Source organism: Scyliorhinus torazame, chromosome 9 (assembly GCF_047496885.1).
Source record: "Scyliorhinus torazame isolate Kashiwa2021f chromosome 9, sScyTor2.1, whole genome shotgun sequence".
In the NCBI taxonomy this organism is placed as follows: domain Eukaryota; kingdom Metazoa; phylum Chordata; class Chondrichthyes; order Carcharhiniformes; family Scyliorhinidae; genus Scyliorhinus; species Scyliorhinus torazame.
In genome coordinates this window covers 175,714,841-175,732,796 of record NC_092715.1, presented here as the reverse complement: position 1 = coordinate 175,732,796, position 17,956 = coordinate 175,714,841, and the positions used below count along the sequence as shown (strand labels likewise).

The 17,956-nt window shown below is 49.7% G+C and overlaps 2 protein-coding genes across 3 annotated transcripts in view; one reads left to right on the top strand and one right to left on the bottom strand.

The window, feature by feature from the left end:
• Positions 1-1,153: 1,153 nt before the first annotated feature.
• LOC140429601 (surfeit locus protein 1-like) lies at positions 1,154-2,191 on the bottom strand. The gene is given in 1 exon segment (XM_072516846.1): positions 1,154-2,191. A coding segment is annotated over 1 exon segment (888 nt). The 5' UTR covers positions 2,151-2,191; the 3' UTR covers positions 1,154-1,262.
• A 489-nt stretch (positions 2,192-2,680) lies between these two features.
• The window catches only part of lyrm7 (LYR motif containing 7), a 31,217-nt gene continuing 15,941 nt past the window's right edge, over positions 2,681-17,956 (top strand). The window contains exons 1-2 of one of the 2 annotated variants that reach the window (XM_072516845.1): positions 2,681-2,810; positions 3,637-3,709. In XM_072516845.1, the coding sequence (XP_072372946.1) occupies positions 2,772-2,810; positions 3,637-3,709 (112 nt within the window). In that variant the 5' untranslated portion in view covers positions 2,681-2,771. The other variant, XM_072516844.1, reaches the window with a different exon arrangement.

Below are 17,956 nucleotides of genomic sequence, written 5' to 3'. Positions count from 1 at the left end.
AGCTAAAGAAGAAGATTATTGTATTTTGAGACTATAGCTTTAAATTTAAGATAAATTATGGGGTTCACATGTCCTGCTCTGAAGTCTACCTAACAGTAAAACTGGGTGGTTTGATTCTTAGAGATCAAAGGAAGGCTTTCTTTAGATTTAGATTATTTTACTGAGAAGAAGGCGCAAGACTTGGAGACAATGATAACAGTCGCTAAGTTTACAATGAGTCATCTTTGTGTCTTATAAAGTCCATGAAAGGTGTTGAAGGCACTAAATTGTAAATAGTGCTGTAAAAAGACAATTCGCTTCAAAGATGGAAGGGTATTTGGGCTTGCAAGTAGCTAATTACCTGGATGCAAGGTTAATCTGTTTCACGTTGGCAAGGGATGGTGGAAACCATTTTTGAGATCAGGTTACAAGCTTCCCTTCAAATCAATGGATATCACAGACTGACGGCAGTTCTGTACGGTCAGCAGAGAGAGGTCAGCTGCTTGGATTTATGGGATGTAGGAACGCTGTGCCTAGAAACAGCGGCTACCGGCCCGGGCCTGGCACACAGAAACAAAGTGTCCCTTCTTTCCGCAGCCTTTGCAGGTTGCACTCCACACCTGCAGCGCTGCCGGGGATGTTTGTTCTGCCCGCAAAAATAGCCTTTGGGCCCCCCGGGGTTGGCTGGCTGCCACGTGGCACAGGCTTGCGGTGAGCTGGAGTCGGTAGCTGGTGGGGCCCACGATATCCATGAGGGTGCCGTGCAGTCGGGGGCGTACGACTAGACGTTACGGGAGGCCACTGTTAACGAGTTTGCGAGCTGCTTGGTTCACGCAAGATCAAGCGTACCCCCTTCCAATAGGCGTTGGCGAACGTACGCAGGCCTCATGCCCGTAACGAAGGTGTCTCGGATTAAAAGTTCTGTTGCTGGACTGCCGAAACTGCCTGGCAGTCACAGTTCCTCCCCAGGATGCGCAGGGCACGCTAGAAATCGTCTAGAGACTCACCGGGGAGTTGCTGTCTCGTGGACAGGAGGTGCCTGGCGTATAGTTGGTTGACTGGCCAAATGTAATGTCCCTTCAGGAGCTCCATTGCTTCGGGGTAAGTGGGCGCATCCCGGATGAGAGGAAAAATGTCAGGGCTCACCCGTGAATAAAGGACTTGGAGCTTCTTTTTTTTTTTGGAATATCACTTTTATTGATAAGAATTTACAGCATCATTAACATTTCCATGAATGGATAGAAAAATATTAAAGGCAAAGAAACTGGAGGAATCACTGGACACTAGATGGCGATTTTCCGTACAAACTTCTGGAACCACATGTAGGACGTCGCTGCGCACAACCCATACCAGGTTAGGATATACTGCAGATGTTCGTTCCTCAAGGTGACTCTTGTCTGTCCTCCGATTGGACCTCCAGGGACTGTGCTATCCAAGTCTGCATCGATGAGGATTGGTTCAGTGCCCACAATCTGTGCCATTGACTACAAATCGCGGTAATGCCAGCAATTATTCTTAACGTCATTCTCCGGCATGAATGGTTTGCGAGTTTCCGTGAGTCGAACAACCCCAATAAGCTCGACCTCTTCTGTAATCTGTCCTTTGCTTCGTGTTTCTGGTCTGATCCTCGTTCTGGGTACGAAACCCCTGTTCACAGGAATCCTCACCCCCAGGTCTGAGCAGTTGAATGCTGTGACTACATTGGCCCCAGTCTCTGTGCTCGACATGAGACGCCCAGCTTCCTGTTTCTCCTTGTCCGGGTCCACCCGAGATCGCGGCATGATGTAGAGCTCCTGGGAGTGGTCAAATCTCCCTCGCACCCTCACTCGCCTGTACTCCAGCTCCTTCAGCTCCAGCTGATCGAGGGGAAGGGGCAGTGGATCAGAGCGAGATCTCTCCTTCAGCTCCTTGAATAGCTGCACTTTCAATTTCCGCCGTTGAACCTGCCAGGTTCCAAGGCCAAGGGTGGCGACTGGGATGAGGAGCGGAGCCCACTTCAGGATCGAATCATCAGCACTTCCGGCAACTGCTGTCGTGGTGATGTGCGCCCCATTGTGTTTGACAACAATCCCATTTAACTTTGATTTGACACTGGGCAAGATCAGTTCAGTCCCAGTGACCACTTGCGCTGAGCAAACTTTCAAAACCCGGCGGCTCAGAACCCGCAGCATCCTGAACCGGAACCGCGGACTTGGAGCTTCTGTGCGTCCGAGGGTTCTGCGGCAGATGTTCGGAGGTAGCTTCCGAAGCAGTCTAGCCAGTGGTCAAAGGTGGGCGTAGCATTGGCTGCTTGAGGGCTCAGCTGCAGGCGATCAGGCTTGATGCGAAGATACATCGTTTTAAAAATCTTTGCTCAATAAATTGATGCACTATCAATTATCAGACGAGAGTAGTGGAATAATGGAGGCTTTATTGAGCAAAGATGCTGCGCCTCCGGTAGCTGCTGCCAGAACAGCACCGGCGAGCACACACATTTACACACCGCCTACTGGGCGGAGCCAGCAGGCAGGGATTTACCCATGTACCTCTAGTATATGTGTCTTACCATAATACATATAATACAGCCAGTGGCGACTACCACAATGTTCATTTGATGGAAATTTGCATCTTTCATGTAATACGATTGCTTTACACTCTTACAAAATGCCCTCTTCATGCAAAACTGATTGCTTCGTCTTGGTGCTGCTCTGCCTCTAATAAAGTTGCAGAATTGCGATTTCGACAAGGCTGTGTGTCCTTGGGCAGCGCCAGTACGGAAGAGGATTGATACATTGGAGCGGCAGTGGGCGTGAATGAAGCTGGGGACATGTGGGATGGATACTCGCAGCAAGGTGAGTGTTGCCTTTATCCGAGGGGACAGGTGTGAACCCGGGTTAACATGGGCAGTGCTTGAAGAGGGACGAGCTCGCCTGTTCATGTTCACACGAAGCGGTGAGAGATCGCTCCCGAGTTCCATTGACATTGAACCCGAGGTGATTTGACCTAACGCGGCGATTGCTGCAACTACTGAGATAGGGACGGTGCAAATGTATTGTGCTTCGTGTTGGGACTATCGCTTTCAATATTTGTTTCTTTCGCTGATGGATCTTGTTAACTTCTCCCAGCCATGCAGAGTAAGTAAACCTGAATTATTTTACCAGCTGAACACTGCTGTCCAGTCAATATGCACAAGCCACACTTCTTGAATTTTACGTTAATTCATTGGCTTTTTCACTGGTATTGAGCAATTTACAAGTTCTCAGGTTGTACAGCAGACCACTTTGAAGTTCAACATAAGGGTCATTTGGACTAGAAACATTAATTCTGTTTCTTTTTCCACATGCAGCCAGTGTTACTCAGATTTATCCAGCATTTTCTGTTTTAATATCAAATTTCAGCATCTGCAGTATTTTGCTTTTATGTTTTGAAGCTTGTTTTGTACCAGCTGCAAAGATGAAGTGGTTGTGCACCTCTTTGCAATATTCAGTGTGGTTGGCTTTACTACAGAGTTCTAAAACTGCAATATGTTGACACCAACTCTGCAGTAAAACTAGGTTGTGTGATAATGACAGACCTGTTCATAGATTTGTTTTCTTCTAAATTGATGGTGATAAATTGCAGGTTATAGATTGATAATTTGTTTGAATATATCTGTTCTTTGTCATTTTGCTTTGGAAGGTATTGCAGCTTTTCAAGGCTTTACATAGAACAAGGAAACAAGTATTTAAAAGTGACAATCGAGCTCTAGAAGGTAAACTGAATTAAATGTGATTATAATACTACTTTTTTAAAAAAATGTTTATTCTCCTTTTTCACGTTTTCTCCCACATTTACACCCATTAACAATAAACAATAATCAACAAGATATGTCAATCCCCATAATAACAACGATCCCATCCGCCCACCAACCCCCAAACCTCAACCCACATGTTTACATAAACAAATGACAAAAAGGAATCAGGGATTACCCGTAGTCACCCTTAATCTACACGGCTCTCCACCCCCCCCCCCCCCCCAACCAATGCCATCCAGCCTCTAAGAGAGTACCGTGCATGATACCCCACAGTTGTACCACCCCCCAAGTCTCCAGCTCCTCCCGTCCACTGCCTCTTGTAAACCTCCTCCTCCCAACCTCGGTTCCCTCCCCCCAACTTTCCACCCCGGCTAGACCACTCGGACCCTGTTCTGCCAGGCTCTGATGGCCGCAGCCCCGCCCCCCACCTCACTCCCGTTCACTGGCCGGCTTAAACCGGCCAGCGTGGAGGCCCCCGCCCAGGTCCCTTTCCCCCTTGCCCGGCCCTAGGAAAGCCCAAAGATCCCCTTTTAGCACACAAACCCCACATATCCACCTACACCCCGAAGAGCCCTCCTTTCGAATGAAAGTCCCGTCCCTTCCCTTGTCCAAATATATGCAACATTGGCTCCTTTAGCCTCTACCCCCGCGCGCAGTGATACAAAAAAAAAAGAAGAAAATACAGTCATGAGGTTACATCGGCACATGGCCATTTCTCAATTTCTCAGTTCTGCCACAGTCCTTCTGCCTTCGCAAACTCCTCCGCTGCTTCCGCCGTTTCAAAATAAAAGTCCCTGAGCTTGTAAGTCACCCTCAGCTTCGCTGGATATACAATGCCACACTGCACCTTGCCAATGTACAGTGCCCTCGTCACCCGGTTGAAGGCAGCCCGCCTCCTTGCCAGCTCCACCGTAAAGTCCTGGTATACACGTATACCAGCTCCAGCCCACTGAACCACCCGCTTCTGCTTGGCCCAGCTCAGGACCTTCTCCTTCACACTGTACCTACGGAAGCACAGAGTCACTGCCCTTGGCGGCTCACCCGCCTTTGGTACAGGCCTCCACGACCGATGAGCCCGATCCTGTTCATATCGGGAGGGATCCTCCCCCTCCCCCAATAGTTTTGCCATCATCGCGGCAAAATACTCAGTCGTCTTCGGTCCGTCAACTCCTTCGGGCAGCCCCACGACCCTCAAATTCTGTCGCCTGGATCTGTTTTCCAGTTCTTCCATTTTTCCTCACAGATCCTTGTTCGTATCCCATCACCTTCCGCATCTCCTTCCCCATCGAGGCGGGTTGATCACCGTGCTGCAATACCGTCTCCTCCACATCCTTCAGCGCCTCCCCTTGCTCTCGCACCTCCGTCACTGCGCTCGCCAACGCCGTCTTCACCGGGGAAACCGCCTCCTCCACCAGCACATTCAAAACCTCCCGCATCTCCTTCCTCACCATCTCCATACATTTCTCAATCTGTGCCAACTGCTTTTGGAATTCCGCAGCCATCACCTTAGTTAGTTCTTCAGCCGTAAGCACTGTGGCCTTCCCTGGTGCTCCAGCCTCCATCTTCTTTGTTGACCCCGCGGTGACCTTTTCCCCCCTCCAACGGACTTTCAGCCGCTTTTTTCCCGGCCGTTTTTTTGGGTGTTTTTTGACATCCTTCTTCTCCTTGCGCTATCTCCCGACTTTTACTGCCGTCGCTGGCCCTAGGACCGGGCGTTACTCCCCGAAAATGCCGTTCCCGAACGGGAGCCTTCCAATGTGTGGCTGCCTCCCGCCTGCCATCACCGAAAGTCCGATTATAATACTACTGATATGGAGGGATGATACTGTGGAGTAGTGGTTAGCACTGCTGCCTACAGCACTGAGGACTGGGGATTCGATCTTAGCCCCGGGTCACTGTCCATGTAGAGTTTGCACATTCTCCCCGTGTCTGCATGGGTCTCACCCTCACAACTCAAAAGATGTTCAGGGTAGGTGGATTGGCCACGCTAAATTGGAAAAAAGAAAGAATTGGGGGCGCAATTTTCCGCTCCCGCGCCGGTTGGGAGAATCGCCTGGCATGCCATTTTTTCACATGATGCCGGTCCGACGCCCTCCCATTCACCCAAGCGGAGAGAACGGCCCCGTCGGGTTCTGTGCGTCGCAGGCCGGAGAATCACCCGACACACCCAAAATGGCGATTCTCCGCTTTCCCCGCTATTCTCCGGCCCGGATGGGCCGAACAGCCTGCCCAATATCACGGGTTCCCACCGGCGCCGTCCACACCTGGTCACTGCCGGCAGGAACAGTGCGGGAATGCTGGGGGGATGGCCTGTGGGGGGGGGGGGGGGGGGTGGGGGGGGTTCCTGCACTGGGGGGGGGGGGGGGCCTCAAATGGGGTCTGGCCCGCGATCGGTGCCCACCGATCAGCGGGCCAGCCTCGCTGAAGGAGGACCTCCTTTCCTCCGTGCCCCGCAAGATCCATCCGACATCTTCCTGCGGGGCGGCCTCGGGGAGGATGGCAACCACATGCACGGGTTGGCGCCGGCCAACCCACGCATGCGCGGGTGACGCCAGTTACGTGGCGCTGGTCGCGTCATTTACGCGGTGCCGCTTTTACGCGGCGCCAATGCCCGGCGCGCGCTGATGACGCTGCTTTCGCAACACGCCCCCCCGAGTTCCTCGCATCCCCGCTCCTAGCCCATTTTTGGGCCTTGAATCGATCACGATCGAGGCCGTTTCGCGCCGTCGTGAAACTCGACGGCGTTCACGACGGCGTGGGCACATAGTCGCGGGAGCGGAGAATCGCGCCCTGGGTACTTTGAATTTATTTTAAAAAAGAACACTGCTGATAGAACTGGTGTGGATGTAGTGTTTAAAAATAAGTATGTTACATAGTACAGCAGTACTAGATTTCTTCTCTTACCTGGTGCATGTGCCATCTAAAACAGAAAAATTCACCTATGGAAGTAAAAAGGAAAGGTATTGTGGAATTTAAATATATATATTTTGTGGGATATGGGCTTTGCTGGCTCGGCCAGCATTTTTATTGCTTATTGCTAATTACCCTTATGGCGGTGCTGGTGAGCCATCGACTTGAACCACTGCAATCCCTGAGGCCTAGGTATGCACACAGTACTGTTAGGGAAGAGCTCCAGGATTTTGGCCCAATGATAATGATATATTTCCAAGTCAGGATGGTGTGCGGCTTGGAGGGGAACGGGCAGGCGGCGGTGTTCCCATGCATCTGCTGCCCTTGTAATGCTATATGGTAGAGGCCGCGAGTTTGGAAAATGCTTGCTAAGGAGCCTTGGTGAGTTGTTGTAATGCAGGTAGTACAAAAGGTTACAACTGTGTGTTTGTGGTAGAGGGAGTTGGGGATGCCAATCAAGCAGGCTGCTTTGTCCTGGATAGTGTTGAAAGTGTTGTTGGAGCTGCACTCCTTCAGGCAATTGGAGAGTATTTCATTACACTCCTGACTTGTGCCCTGTAGATGGTGGATAAGATTTGGTGGAGTCAGGAAGTGAGTTATTCTCTGCAGAATTCCCAGCATGTGACCTGCTCTTGCAGCTACAGCATTTATATGGCTAGTCCAGTTCATTTTTTGGTCCATGGTAACCTCCCAGGGAGGTTTATAGTGGGGGATTCAGCAATGGGAATGCCATTGAATGAATGCCAAGGGGAGATGGTTAGATCCTCCCTTATGGTCAATACTTGACACTTGCATGGTGCAAATGTTACTTGCCAATTATCAGCCCAAGCTTGAAAGTTGTCCAGTCTTGACACATATGGGCACAGACTACTTCAGTATCTAAGGAGATGCAAATGGTGCTGAGCATTGTGCAATCATAAGTAAACATCCCTACTTGTGACCTTATGATGGAAGGAAGGTCATTGATGAAACAGCCGAGAACACTACCCTAAGCCACTCCTGGGCCTAGAACATTTCCCTAAGCCACTCCTGCAATGATGTGCTGGGACTGAGATGATTGACCTCCAACAATCATAATCATCTTCCTTTGTGATAGATATGACTCCCCGATTCCCTTTAAATCTAGTTTTGCCCGAGCTCCTGTATGTCACACTCGTCAAATGCAGTCTTGATGTCAAGAGCAGTTACTCTCACTTAACCTTCTGCCCCTGGTGTTCAGCTCTTTTGTCCATGTTTTAACTAAGGCTGTGATGAGGTTAGGAGCTCAGTAGGCCTGTCAGAACTCAATCTGAACATCAGTGAGCAGGTTATTGCTGAGTAAGTGCTGCTTGATAGCACTGTCGATGACCCTCTTCATTCACTTTGCTGATGATCGCGAGGAGACTGATAGGACAATTATTGGCTGGGTTAGATTTGTCCTGCATTTTGTGAATAGGACATACCTGGACAATTTTCCACATTATTGGGTTGTTATGGGCGAGGCCTTTTCAGAACCCCAAAATGTATCATGGAGTTCAACCAACCTCATCCTTTAATGTATTTGTTGCTTTTCCTAGCACACGGCTTGTTCCCTATATGGACACGTGGGTTTTTAAACACAAAACACTGTTTATTCCATGAACTCAACTTAACATCTTAAATAAACATTGGATCTCTTAACACCCCTTACTTCAAAGATAACTCAGAAAATTTTGCAACAGTAAATAATTCCTCAAAACGTTCCTTCAAACTTCCAAGAGACTTCACACCTTTAAACAGAATCCCATCAGGTTAAAGGCTTTACTATTATGAGTTTAAATCACCCAAATGATCCAGAGATAGTCTTTCATGGCAGAGATCCAGCTCACTGCAAACACAGACACGCCCAAGCTCTTTTCAAACTGCAAAACTGCAGCTCTCTGGAAACACACAGACACACACCAGCTCTTTTTCAAAACTGCAAAACTAAACTGCAAAATGGCTGACTTGACCTCCGCTCCACCCACTCTCTGACATCACTGTTTTCTTAAAGGTACATTGCTTAAACATCCATGTCTTAAAGGTACTCACATGACAGGGTAGATGCCAATGTTGTACTGGAACAACTTGGCTAGGGGCTGTTATGACTGGTTCTCAGTGAGGTCCTCAAATTTGTTACCCACCATCCCCTCTGTGGAAATTATTTTGGCATGAGCCCCAATTTATTAAACCCCAGATGGGATAGCGCTGGGTGAGGAGGGATGAACCGAGTCCCTCTATTTTTATTCAACCCCCTCAGTTGGTTGCAACAAGATTGCGAATGCTTCAGCCTTATCTGTTGCACTGATGTGCTGGTTCCCCCAACATTGAGGATGGGATATACGTAGAGTGTCCTCATTTTAGTTATATCTATCAAACCTCCATATATTCTTCAGAAGTCTGCATTGCTGGAATTAAGAACTTCCAACGGCTGCAATATTTCACCATCAACTCCACACGGTCAAGTCAAAGATTGATTCTTTTTTTTTTTGTTAATACTTAATTTTGGAGCCATTTCTCATTTCTAATCTGTGTGAATGTATGCAAATGCATTTTAAAAACAATTGTTCCTCCTGTTTAGTAGCTAATAAACTCACTCTTTCCTTAACTCAAAGCCTGGTTAAAATGGCTCCTTTGAAAACATAAATATTTGAACGGGGAAAAGGGATCTGCAAGGGAAGGGAACTTGTGAACAAGTTTACAGCTGTTTTTTTTTTATTAGAGCGGTCTCCTGTGTGTCCCTGGAAAAGGGGAGACCCCACAACAGGTCTGGGACATAACTTTGACAAAAGGTAATCTGGACTCGAAACGTTAGCTCTTCTTTCCTTCCAGATGCTGCCAGACCTGCTGAGATTTTCCAGCGTTTTCTCTTTTGGTTTCAGATTCCAGAATCCGCAGTAATTTGCTTTTACCCTGGGACATAACTTGCGGGATGTGATTCTTGCTGAGATGATCGGCTCCTGTTATCTCCACAGGATAGAATCATAGAATTTACAGTGCAGAAGGAGGCCATTCGGCCCATTGAGTCCACACCGGAAAGACGAACCCACCTAAGCTCACACCACCACCCCATCCCCACAACCCAGTAACCCCACCTAACCTTTCTGAACACAATGGGCAATTTAGAATGGCCAGTCCACCTAACCTGCACATCTTTGGACTGTGAGAGGAAACCAGAGCACCCGGAGGAAACCCACACAGAAACAGGGAGGACGTGTAGACTCCGCACAAACAATGACCCAAGCCGCGATTCGAACCTAGGACCCTGGAGCTGTGAAGCAACGGTGCTAACCACTCTGCTACCGTGCTGCCCTGTTAGTTGCTTCATGCCTTTGATGGTTTGCTGTCTGGAAAAAAAGGGTGTGATATCCCACTATCTCTCAGGACTTGGCATTATCCAGACAGGAAATTGTTAGACAGTCACTAAATTTACATTTGCAGAATTTATACCCTCAGCCGTCTTTGGCTTGTACGTCTAATTTGAAAAATACGTCATATTTAAAAGTTTAAAATGTTCAAACATAATTCGTAGTTTTGGTCTATCATGACTGAGAACAGCTAATTCTGCAGCACAAGCACTCCGCATTGTTGCTGGAATGTTGTCATATAGCTTTTGCAGTAATCCAGTGCCTTCAGCCATTTCTCGACCATGTGAAATGAATCGAATTGGCTGCAGGCTGGGAGCTCTGGTTTTGGGGACCACTGGAGGAGGCCAAGATGGATCAGCCACCTGGCACTTCTGGCTGAAGATTGTTGCAATTGCTTCAGCCTGGTCTTTTGCACTGGTGTGCTGGTCGCCCCCGGCATTGAGGGTGAGCATATTTGTGGAGCCTCCTCATTTTAGTATGCCTGCCAAACTTGCATTTATTCTCTTCGATCTTGCAATGCAATCATGAGCTCTATATTACTGTAAGTACACACATATGGACAGCAAATACCCATACTAAGTTAATTTGAAAAGATCCAATCTGCTAAAGATCGAAAAACCTGACCTTCACAAAAGCATTTTACAAAAAATATATACATTTCTCTCCTCCCCCCATTCTTGAAGGTGCTGGTTAGGTCTTCACAGGGAAATGCAGTCACTTGGTACTTCAGCCTTGTGAGCATTCTTGATTTGTGTGTGCCTTGCCCGCGCAGTGTCAGCAAGCCTGATAGGAATCTTATGTGCTTTGTGGCACAGGATAACAATCCAGAATGTTCAAGCTAGATTATGTCTATAATTCAAATTTGAAGATTCAGCTCACAACTTTGACGTGGGCATGAGTGCTCCCAACTGATTTCAGCTGACACTGAGATAAGAACAGGTCAGGGAAACATTGTAAACGTGGAATTTTTGCGATGAAAGCAGATTTCTGTTCTTCACATTGAGACAAAGAAGTTTCTTCAACTATCTTGTGTTGACCTTTTGATAGAAAAGGGCATGGAATTGTAACTTCACAAATAGTAGTGCATTGGGCCTCTATTTTGGGAGACAGAATCATAGGAATTCACAGCACAGAAGAAAACCATTCAGTTCATTGTGTCTGTGTCCCCAGATTAAAAAATATACCTGTTGACCTAATCCCAGTCTCTTGTCTCGCCTTGCAGGCTGTAGCACTTCCAAGTGTTTTGTTTCCATTTTTAAAAATAAATTTAGAGTACCCAATTCCTTTTTTCCAATTAAGGGGCAATTTAGCGTGGCCAATCCACCTACCCTGCACATCTTTGGGTTGTGAGGGTGAAACCCACGCAAACACGGGGAGAATGTGCAAACTCCACACGGACAGTGACCCAGAATCGAACCGGGGGCCCCAGCACCGTGAGTCTGCGGTGCTAACCACTGAGCCACCGTGCTTCTGAGTGTTTTTTAAACATGATGAGGATTTTTCCTCTCCCACACTTTCAGGATGAACTCCAGACCTTCACCACCCACTGGGTGAAAATATTTCTCCTAAAGTGTTGGAGAACACTTTTTTAAAAGCTTCAAAAGTCCGAACACGTGACGTATTGAAGAAGTCATTAGTCTTTTGCACATAAAAAGGGGCAGTCTTTTATTTACAGCCTGTTGAGTAAACCTCCTCATATTTTTACCTTCGTGGTCTGCAAGCCTATCTTTTAAAAATATCACATGAACCATCCACCAACCAGTTCTTCCACCTATTACTTGAAAATGTATGACCCTGGTTTTTGGCCCCTCTGCTGAGGAAAATGGAGCCCTCCCATTCACTCTATCCACACCCCCTCATAATTTAATACACCTCAATTAAATCTTCCCTCCACCTCCTCTGTTCCAAGTAAAATAACCCAGTGTCACAAATGCGTAGATGTGATATTATGGATTTGGAAAAAAAAAGCTTATCTTTCTTTTAAATGGACAAAGTAGTTGAGAAAAAGGCTGCCGAAATGCACTTGACTTTTTATGACTGCAATGTTTGCCAAGCTTCTAGGAGGCTCCAAGTTGGAATGTAAATCGACACACGAAGACACTTGAAATTCAATGCGCTTTCCCACAAGGGTAAACGGGAACTCATTGACGATGCCTTTCTATGAGGTGCGACTAGCTCTTTCCAACTTGCCAAACCTGGAAGAACAAGAACCATTCAAATTAAAGGCTGAGGCATTTGAAAGGTTAATTATCTCCGCGCGAGAACAATGGACAAGACTGCGCCCCCAAACCTGAGCTAACCCAACACACAATATGGAAGCATAATTTGAGGTAGTTTGGGATAGCAGCCATTGCGTTTTGAACTATATATAGAGTGGCTGGCAGAGAACCCAGAAGACCTCTGGAAGACAGGCCCAGCCCACAGCTCTCGGTTGGGCTAAGTGTGGACAACATGTGAGGGCTGGATTTCTTCCTGTCACCAGTAGTCATAGAGAAGTTGTCCAGAAGTCATTCTACTTTGCTGAAAAAGGAATTCTGGCTGTTAAGTGCCATGCCAGCAAAACCAATAAATAAAAGAGACCTTCACTCCCCTATGCTGCTCGATCTGAAAAGGGAAATGCTGACTATTCAACCATGGAAGCCATCACAGCTGTTGGACACAACCTTTTAACTTCAACCCTTTGCTCCAGACAACTGGCATGCCAAGCTAAGGGCCTGCAATACCTTCAAGGACTAAACTGAATCTCATCTTTGCATGCATCTTTTATCCTTATCTGCATTTAACCTTTGTATGTATTTAGTTACTAACTTTATTATTTCTATTGAAGTAACATACAGCAGGTAGTTTTGTAATAAACAAACCTTTATCTCGTTTAAGTCTAAAGCTTTGCTGCTGGTTATTTTTAAATTGAAACACTCACCAGTTCACAACACACAAAGAACAAAGAAATGTACAGCACAGGAACAGGCCCTTCGGCCCTCCAAGCCCGTGCCGACCATGCTGCCCGACTAAATCTTCTACACTTCCTGCGTCCGTATCCCTCTATTCCCATCCTATTCATGTATTTGTCAAGATGCCCCTTAAATGTCACTATCGTTCCAGGCACCCACTACCCTCTGCGTAAAAAAACTTGCCTCGTACATCTACTCTAAACCTTGCCCCTCTCACCTTAAACCTATGCCCCCTAGTAATTGACCCCTCTACCCTGGGGAAAAGCCTCTGACTATCCACTCTGTCTATGCCCCTCATAATTTTGTAGACCTCTATCAGGTCTCCCCTCAACCTCCTTCGTTCCAGTGAGAACAAACCGAGTTTATTCAACCGCTCCTCATAGCTAATGCCCTCCATACCAGGCAACATTCTGGTAAATCTCTTCTGCACCCTCTCTAAAGCCTCCACATCCTTCTGGTAGTGTGGCGACCAGAATTGAACACTATACTCCAAGTGTGGCCTAACTAAGGTTCTATACAGCTGCAACATGACTTGCCAATGTCTTACTTCGTTAACCACGTCGAAGAAACACCTTTTACATGGTTGTGACACCAGGTAATGTAATCTTTCCTCGTCCTGAATCTCCCCTCTAGTGCAATCACATCCTTCCTACAGTGTAGTAGTGTATGTAGCACAATCAATCACTCACGAGACGAGATGAGAAGGAGTCAATCGATGGCTTTATTACGCAGAGTTGTTCCCCAGCAGCACAGTTACAGAATGCGGCTGCCGGGAGAACCCGGGCTCTTATACTCCGCCTTACTGGATGGAACCAGTAGGTGGCTGATCCAATCGGGACCCTATCCACCAATAGCCTCTCAGCATCACAGGGTACCATAATACCCCTAATGCATACCCACCACATTTACCCCTTGTTAAAAAAGAACCCGGCCGGGCTAGTGGGCCGTATGGTGGTAGGGGTTTACAGAATCGGTACCTGGGATGCCACTAACACAGCGGCTATGCTCCGATATCAAACTACCAGCACTATTTACAATGCCGCTTTTACTGGGCAACTGAATTATTTACAGAGGCATTTCTTGCTTTGTTATAATGATTCGATGAGTCGAATGGATGCCCTGGTCATCCTCCCCGATCGTCTCAGCCCCGGCGGTGATGCAGGCGCTGGCTCGGGCACCATCGTCTCTGGGAGCGTAGCGATGTCTCTTCCTGCTTCACTACTCCTAGGCGGGTCCGGGGGAAGGACCGATCCACCCGGGAAGGGGGCGGCTGTGGGGCGAGCCGGTGGGAGGGAGGGGGTGATTGGTGTTGGGGGTGTGTGTGTAGATCCAGCAGGCGCCAGGTCCCGCAGAGAGACCGTGTCCTGTCGGCCGTCGGGGTACGCGTACTGAGGGTTCGCGTGGAGGAGGTGAACCCTCTCAACCAACGGGTCCGATTTGTGTACCCGCACATGTTTTCGGAGCAGGATGGGTCCCGGGGCTGCCAGCCAGGTCGGGAGTAACGTTCCGGAGGAGGACGTCCTAGGGAAGACAAGGAGGCGTTCGTGAGGTGTTTGATTTTTTGTGGTACACAGCAGCGACCTGATGGAGTGAAGGGCGTCCGGGAGGACTTCCTGCCAGCGGGGGACTGATTCTGGACCGTAGGGCCAGCAGGACGGTCTTTCAGACCGTTCCGTTCTCCCTCTCGACCTGTCCATTATTCCGGGGGTTGTAACTGGTCGTCCTGCTTGAGGCAATGCCCTTGCTGAGCAAGAATTGACGCAGTTCGTCGCTCATGAAGGAGGACCCGCTATCGCTATGTATATAGGCGGGGAAATCGAACAGTGTAAAGATGATGCAGAGGGCTTTAATGTCCGTGGCCACGGTCATGTCGGGGCAGGGTATGGCGAATGGGAAACGGGAGTACTCGTCAACCACGTTCAGGAAGTATGTGTTGCGGTCGGTGGAGGGGAGGGGGCCTTTGAAGTCCAGACTGAGGCATTCAAAGGGACAGGAAGCCTTTATCAGGTGCGCTTTATCTGGCCTGTAGAAGAGCGGCTTGCACTCTGCGCAGATTTGGCAGTTCCAGGTGGCTGTTCTGACCTCGATGGAGTAGGGCAGGTTGTGGGTCTTCACGAAGTGATAGAACCGAGTGACCCCGGGTGGCAGAGGTCCTCGTGGAGGGTTCGGAGGCGGTCCACTTGTGCGTTGGCACATGTGCTGTGGGAAAGGGCATCAGGAGGCTCGTTTAGCTTCCCGGGACGATACAAGATCTCATAGTTATAGGTGGAGAGTTCGATCCTCCACCGCAAGATCGTGTCGTTCTTGATCTTGCCCCGCTGTGCATTATCGAACACGAAGGCAACCGACCGTTGGTCAGTGAGGAGAATGAATCTCCTGCCGGCCAGGTAATGCCTCCAATATCGCACAGCTTCCACTATGGCCTGGGCCTCCTTTTCCACTGAGGAGTGGCAGATTTCTGAGGCATGGAGGGCGCGTGAGAAAAAGGCCACGGGTCTGCCCGCTTGGTTGAGGGTGGCCGCCAGAGCTACGTCGGACGCGTCGCTCTCGATTTGGAAGGGGAGGGACTCGTCGATGGCCTGCATCGTGGCCTTTGCGATATCCGCTTTGATGCGGCTGAAGGCCTGGCGGGCCTCTATCGACAGGGTAAAGACAGTGGACTGAATTAGCGGACGGGCCTTGTCCGCGTATCGTAAAATTTACAGTGCAGAAGGAGGCCATTTGGCCCATCGATTCTGCACCGGCTCTTGGAAAGAGCACCCTACCCAAGGTTAACGCCTCCACCCTATCCCCATAACCCAGTAACCCCACTCAACACTAAGGGCAATTTTGGACACCAAGGGAAATTTATTATGGCCAATCCACCTAGCCTGCACATCTTTGGACTGTGGGAGGAAACCAGAACACCCGGAGGAAACCCACGCGCACACGGGGAGGATGTGCAGACTCCGCACAGACAGTGACCCAAGCCGGAATCGAACCTGGGACCCTGGAGCTGTGAAGCAATTGTGCTATCCACAATGCTACCGTGCTGCCCGTTGGGGACCCACTGGGCATAGTTGGGGACCCACTGGGCGTAATAAGAGAAAAAGCCCAGACAGCGTTTCAGGGCCTTGGAGCAGTGAGGGAGGGGGGAACTCCATAAGGGGGCGCATGCGTTCCGGGTCTGGGCCTATAACTCCGTTTCACACTACGTAGCCGAGGATGGCTAGCCGGTCGGTGCTAAACACTCATTTCTCCCTGTTGTATGTGAGATTCAGGGCGTTTGCGGTCTGGAGGAATTTTCGGAGGTTGGCGTCGTGATCCTGCTGGTCGTGGCCGCAGATGGAGACGTTATCGAGATACGGAAACGTGGCCTGCAAACCGTACCGGTCAACCATTCGGTCCATCTCCTGTTGGAGACAGAGACCCCATTAGTGACGCCGAATGGAACCCTTAAAAAGTGATAGAGCCGCCCATCTGCTTCAAAAGCAGTGTATTTGCGGTCACTCGGGCGGATGGGGAGTTGGTGATAGGTGGACTTAAGGTCCACCGTGGAAAAGACCTTGTACTGTGCAATCCAATTGACCATGTCAGATATGCGGGTGAGAGGGTACGCATCCAGCTGCGTGTACCTATTGATGGTTTGACTATAGTCTATGACCATCCTCTGCTTCTCCCCAGTCTTTACAACTAACACCTGAGCTCTCCAGGGACTATTGCTGGCCTGGATTATGCCTTCCCTCAGCCGCCGTTGGACTTCTGACCGGATAAAGGTTCGGTCCTGGGCGCTGTACCGTCTGCTCCTAGTGGCGATGGGTTTGCAATCCGGGGTGAGGTTCGCAAACGGGGAAGGCGGGTCAACCTTGAGGGTCGCGAGGCCGCAGATAGTGAGAGGGAGTAAGGGCCGTCAAATTGGAACGTTAAACTCTGGAGGTCGCACTGAAAATCCAACCCCAGGAGTGTGGCAGCGCAGAGGTGGGGAAGGACGTAAAGCCGGTAGTTCTTGAATTCCCTCCCCTGCACCGTGAGGTTCGCGATGCAGAACTCTTTGATCTCTACAGAATGGGATCCTGCTGCCAGGAAAATCTTTTGATTACTCGGGTGGATCGGAAGGGAACAGCGTCTTACCGTATCGGGATGTATAAAACTCTCCGTGCTCCCAGAGTCGATCAGGCAGGACGTCACGGGTCGCACGCGGTCGGGGGTGGACAAGATGGCACCGCCCATTGATCGCACGTGGCTGGAGGAGCACAAAATGGCAGCGCCCATCCCTCCCGCATGGAGTCCGGGACCCAAGATGGCGGCATTCGGTGGCCGCACATGGATCGTTGGGGGGGATTGAGGTTGGGGTCCTGATTCTCCCCCGGAGATTGCGGCGACCCCCCCTGGGCCTGGCACACTGCAACAAAGTGCCCCTTTGTGCTGCACCCTTTACAGAGGACTGAGCGGGCAGCGCAGTCGGAGGTGTTTCGCTTGGCCACAAAAGTAGCAGCGGGGCCCACCCAGGTGATCTGGCGCTCTGGCAGCACAGGCCTGCGGGGGGTGTCGGGGGTTCGGTCGCGGCGGGTGTCCACGGTCCCCAAGGGGCTGCTGTGCGGGTCGGGGGCGTAGGCACGGGCGTTCTGTGATGCCACAGCGAACGAGGCAGCGAGGGCCCGTGACTCCTTGAGGCCTAGTGAGTCTCTTTCCAGCAATCGCTGGCGAATTTGGGACGAAAGCATACCTGCCACGAAAGCATCCCGAATCAGTAGCTCCGTATGTTCATTAGCCGGAACCGGTGGGCAGTTGCAATTTCTCCCCAGTATTAGCAGCGCACTGTAGAATTCATCCAGCGATTTCCCCGGGGATTTGCCGTCTCGTCACGAGCTGGTGGCTTGCGTAAACCTGGTTGACGGGCCGAACATGGCGTCCTCTCAGCATGGCGAGTGCCGCCTGGTAATCGTCTGCGTCCTCTATGAGAGTAGATTTCCGGGCTCACCCTGGAATGCAGGACCAAC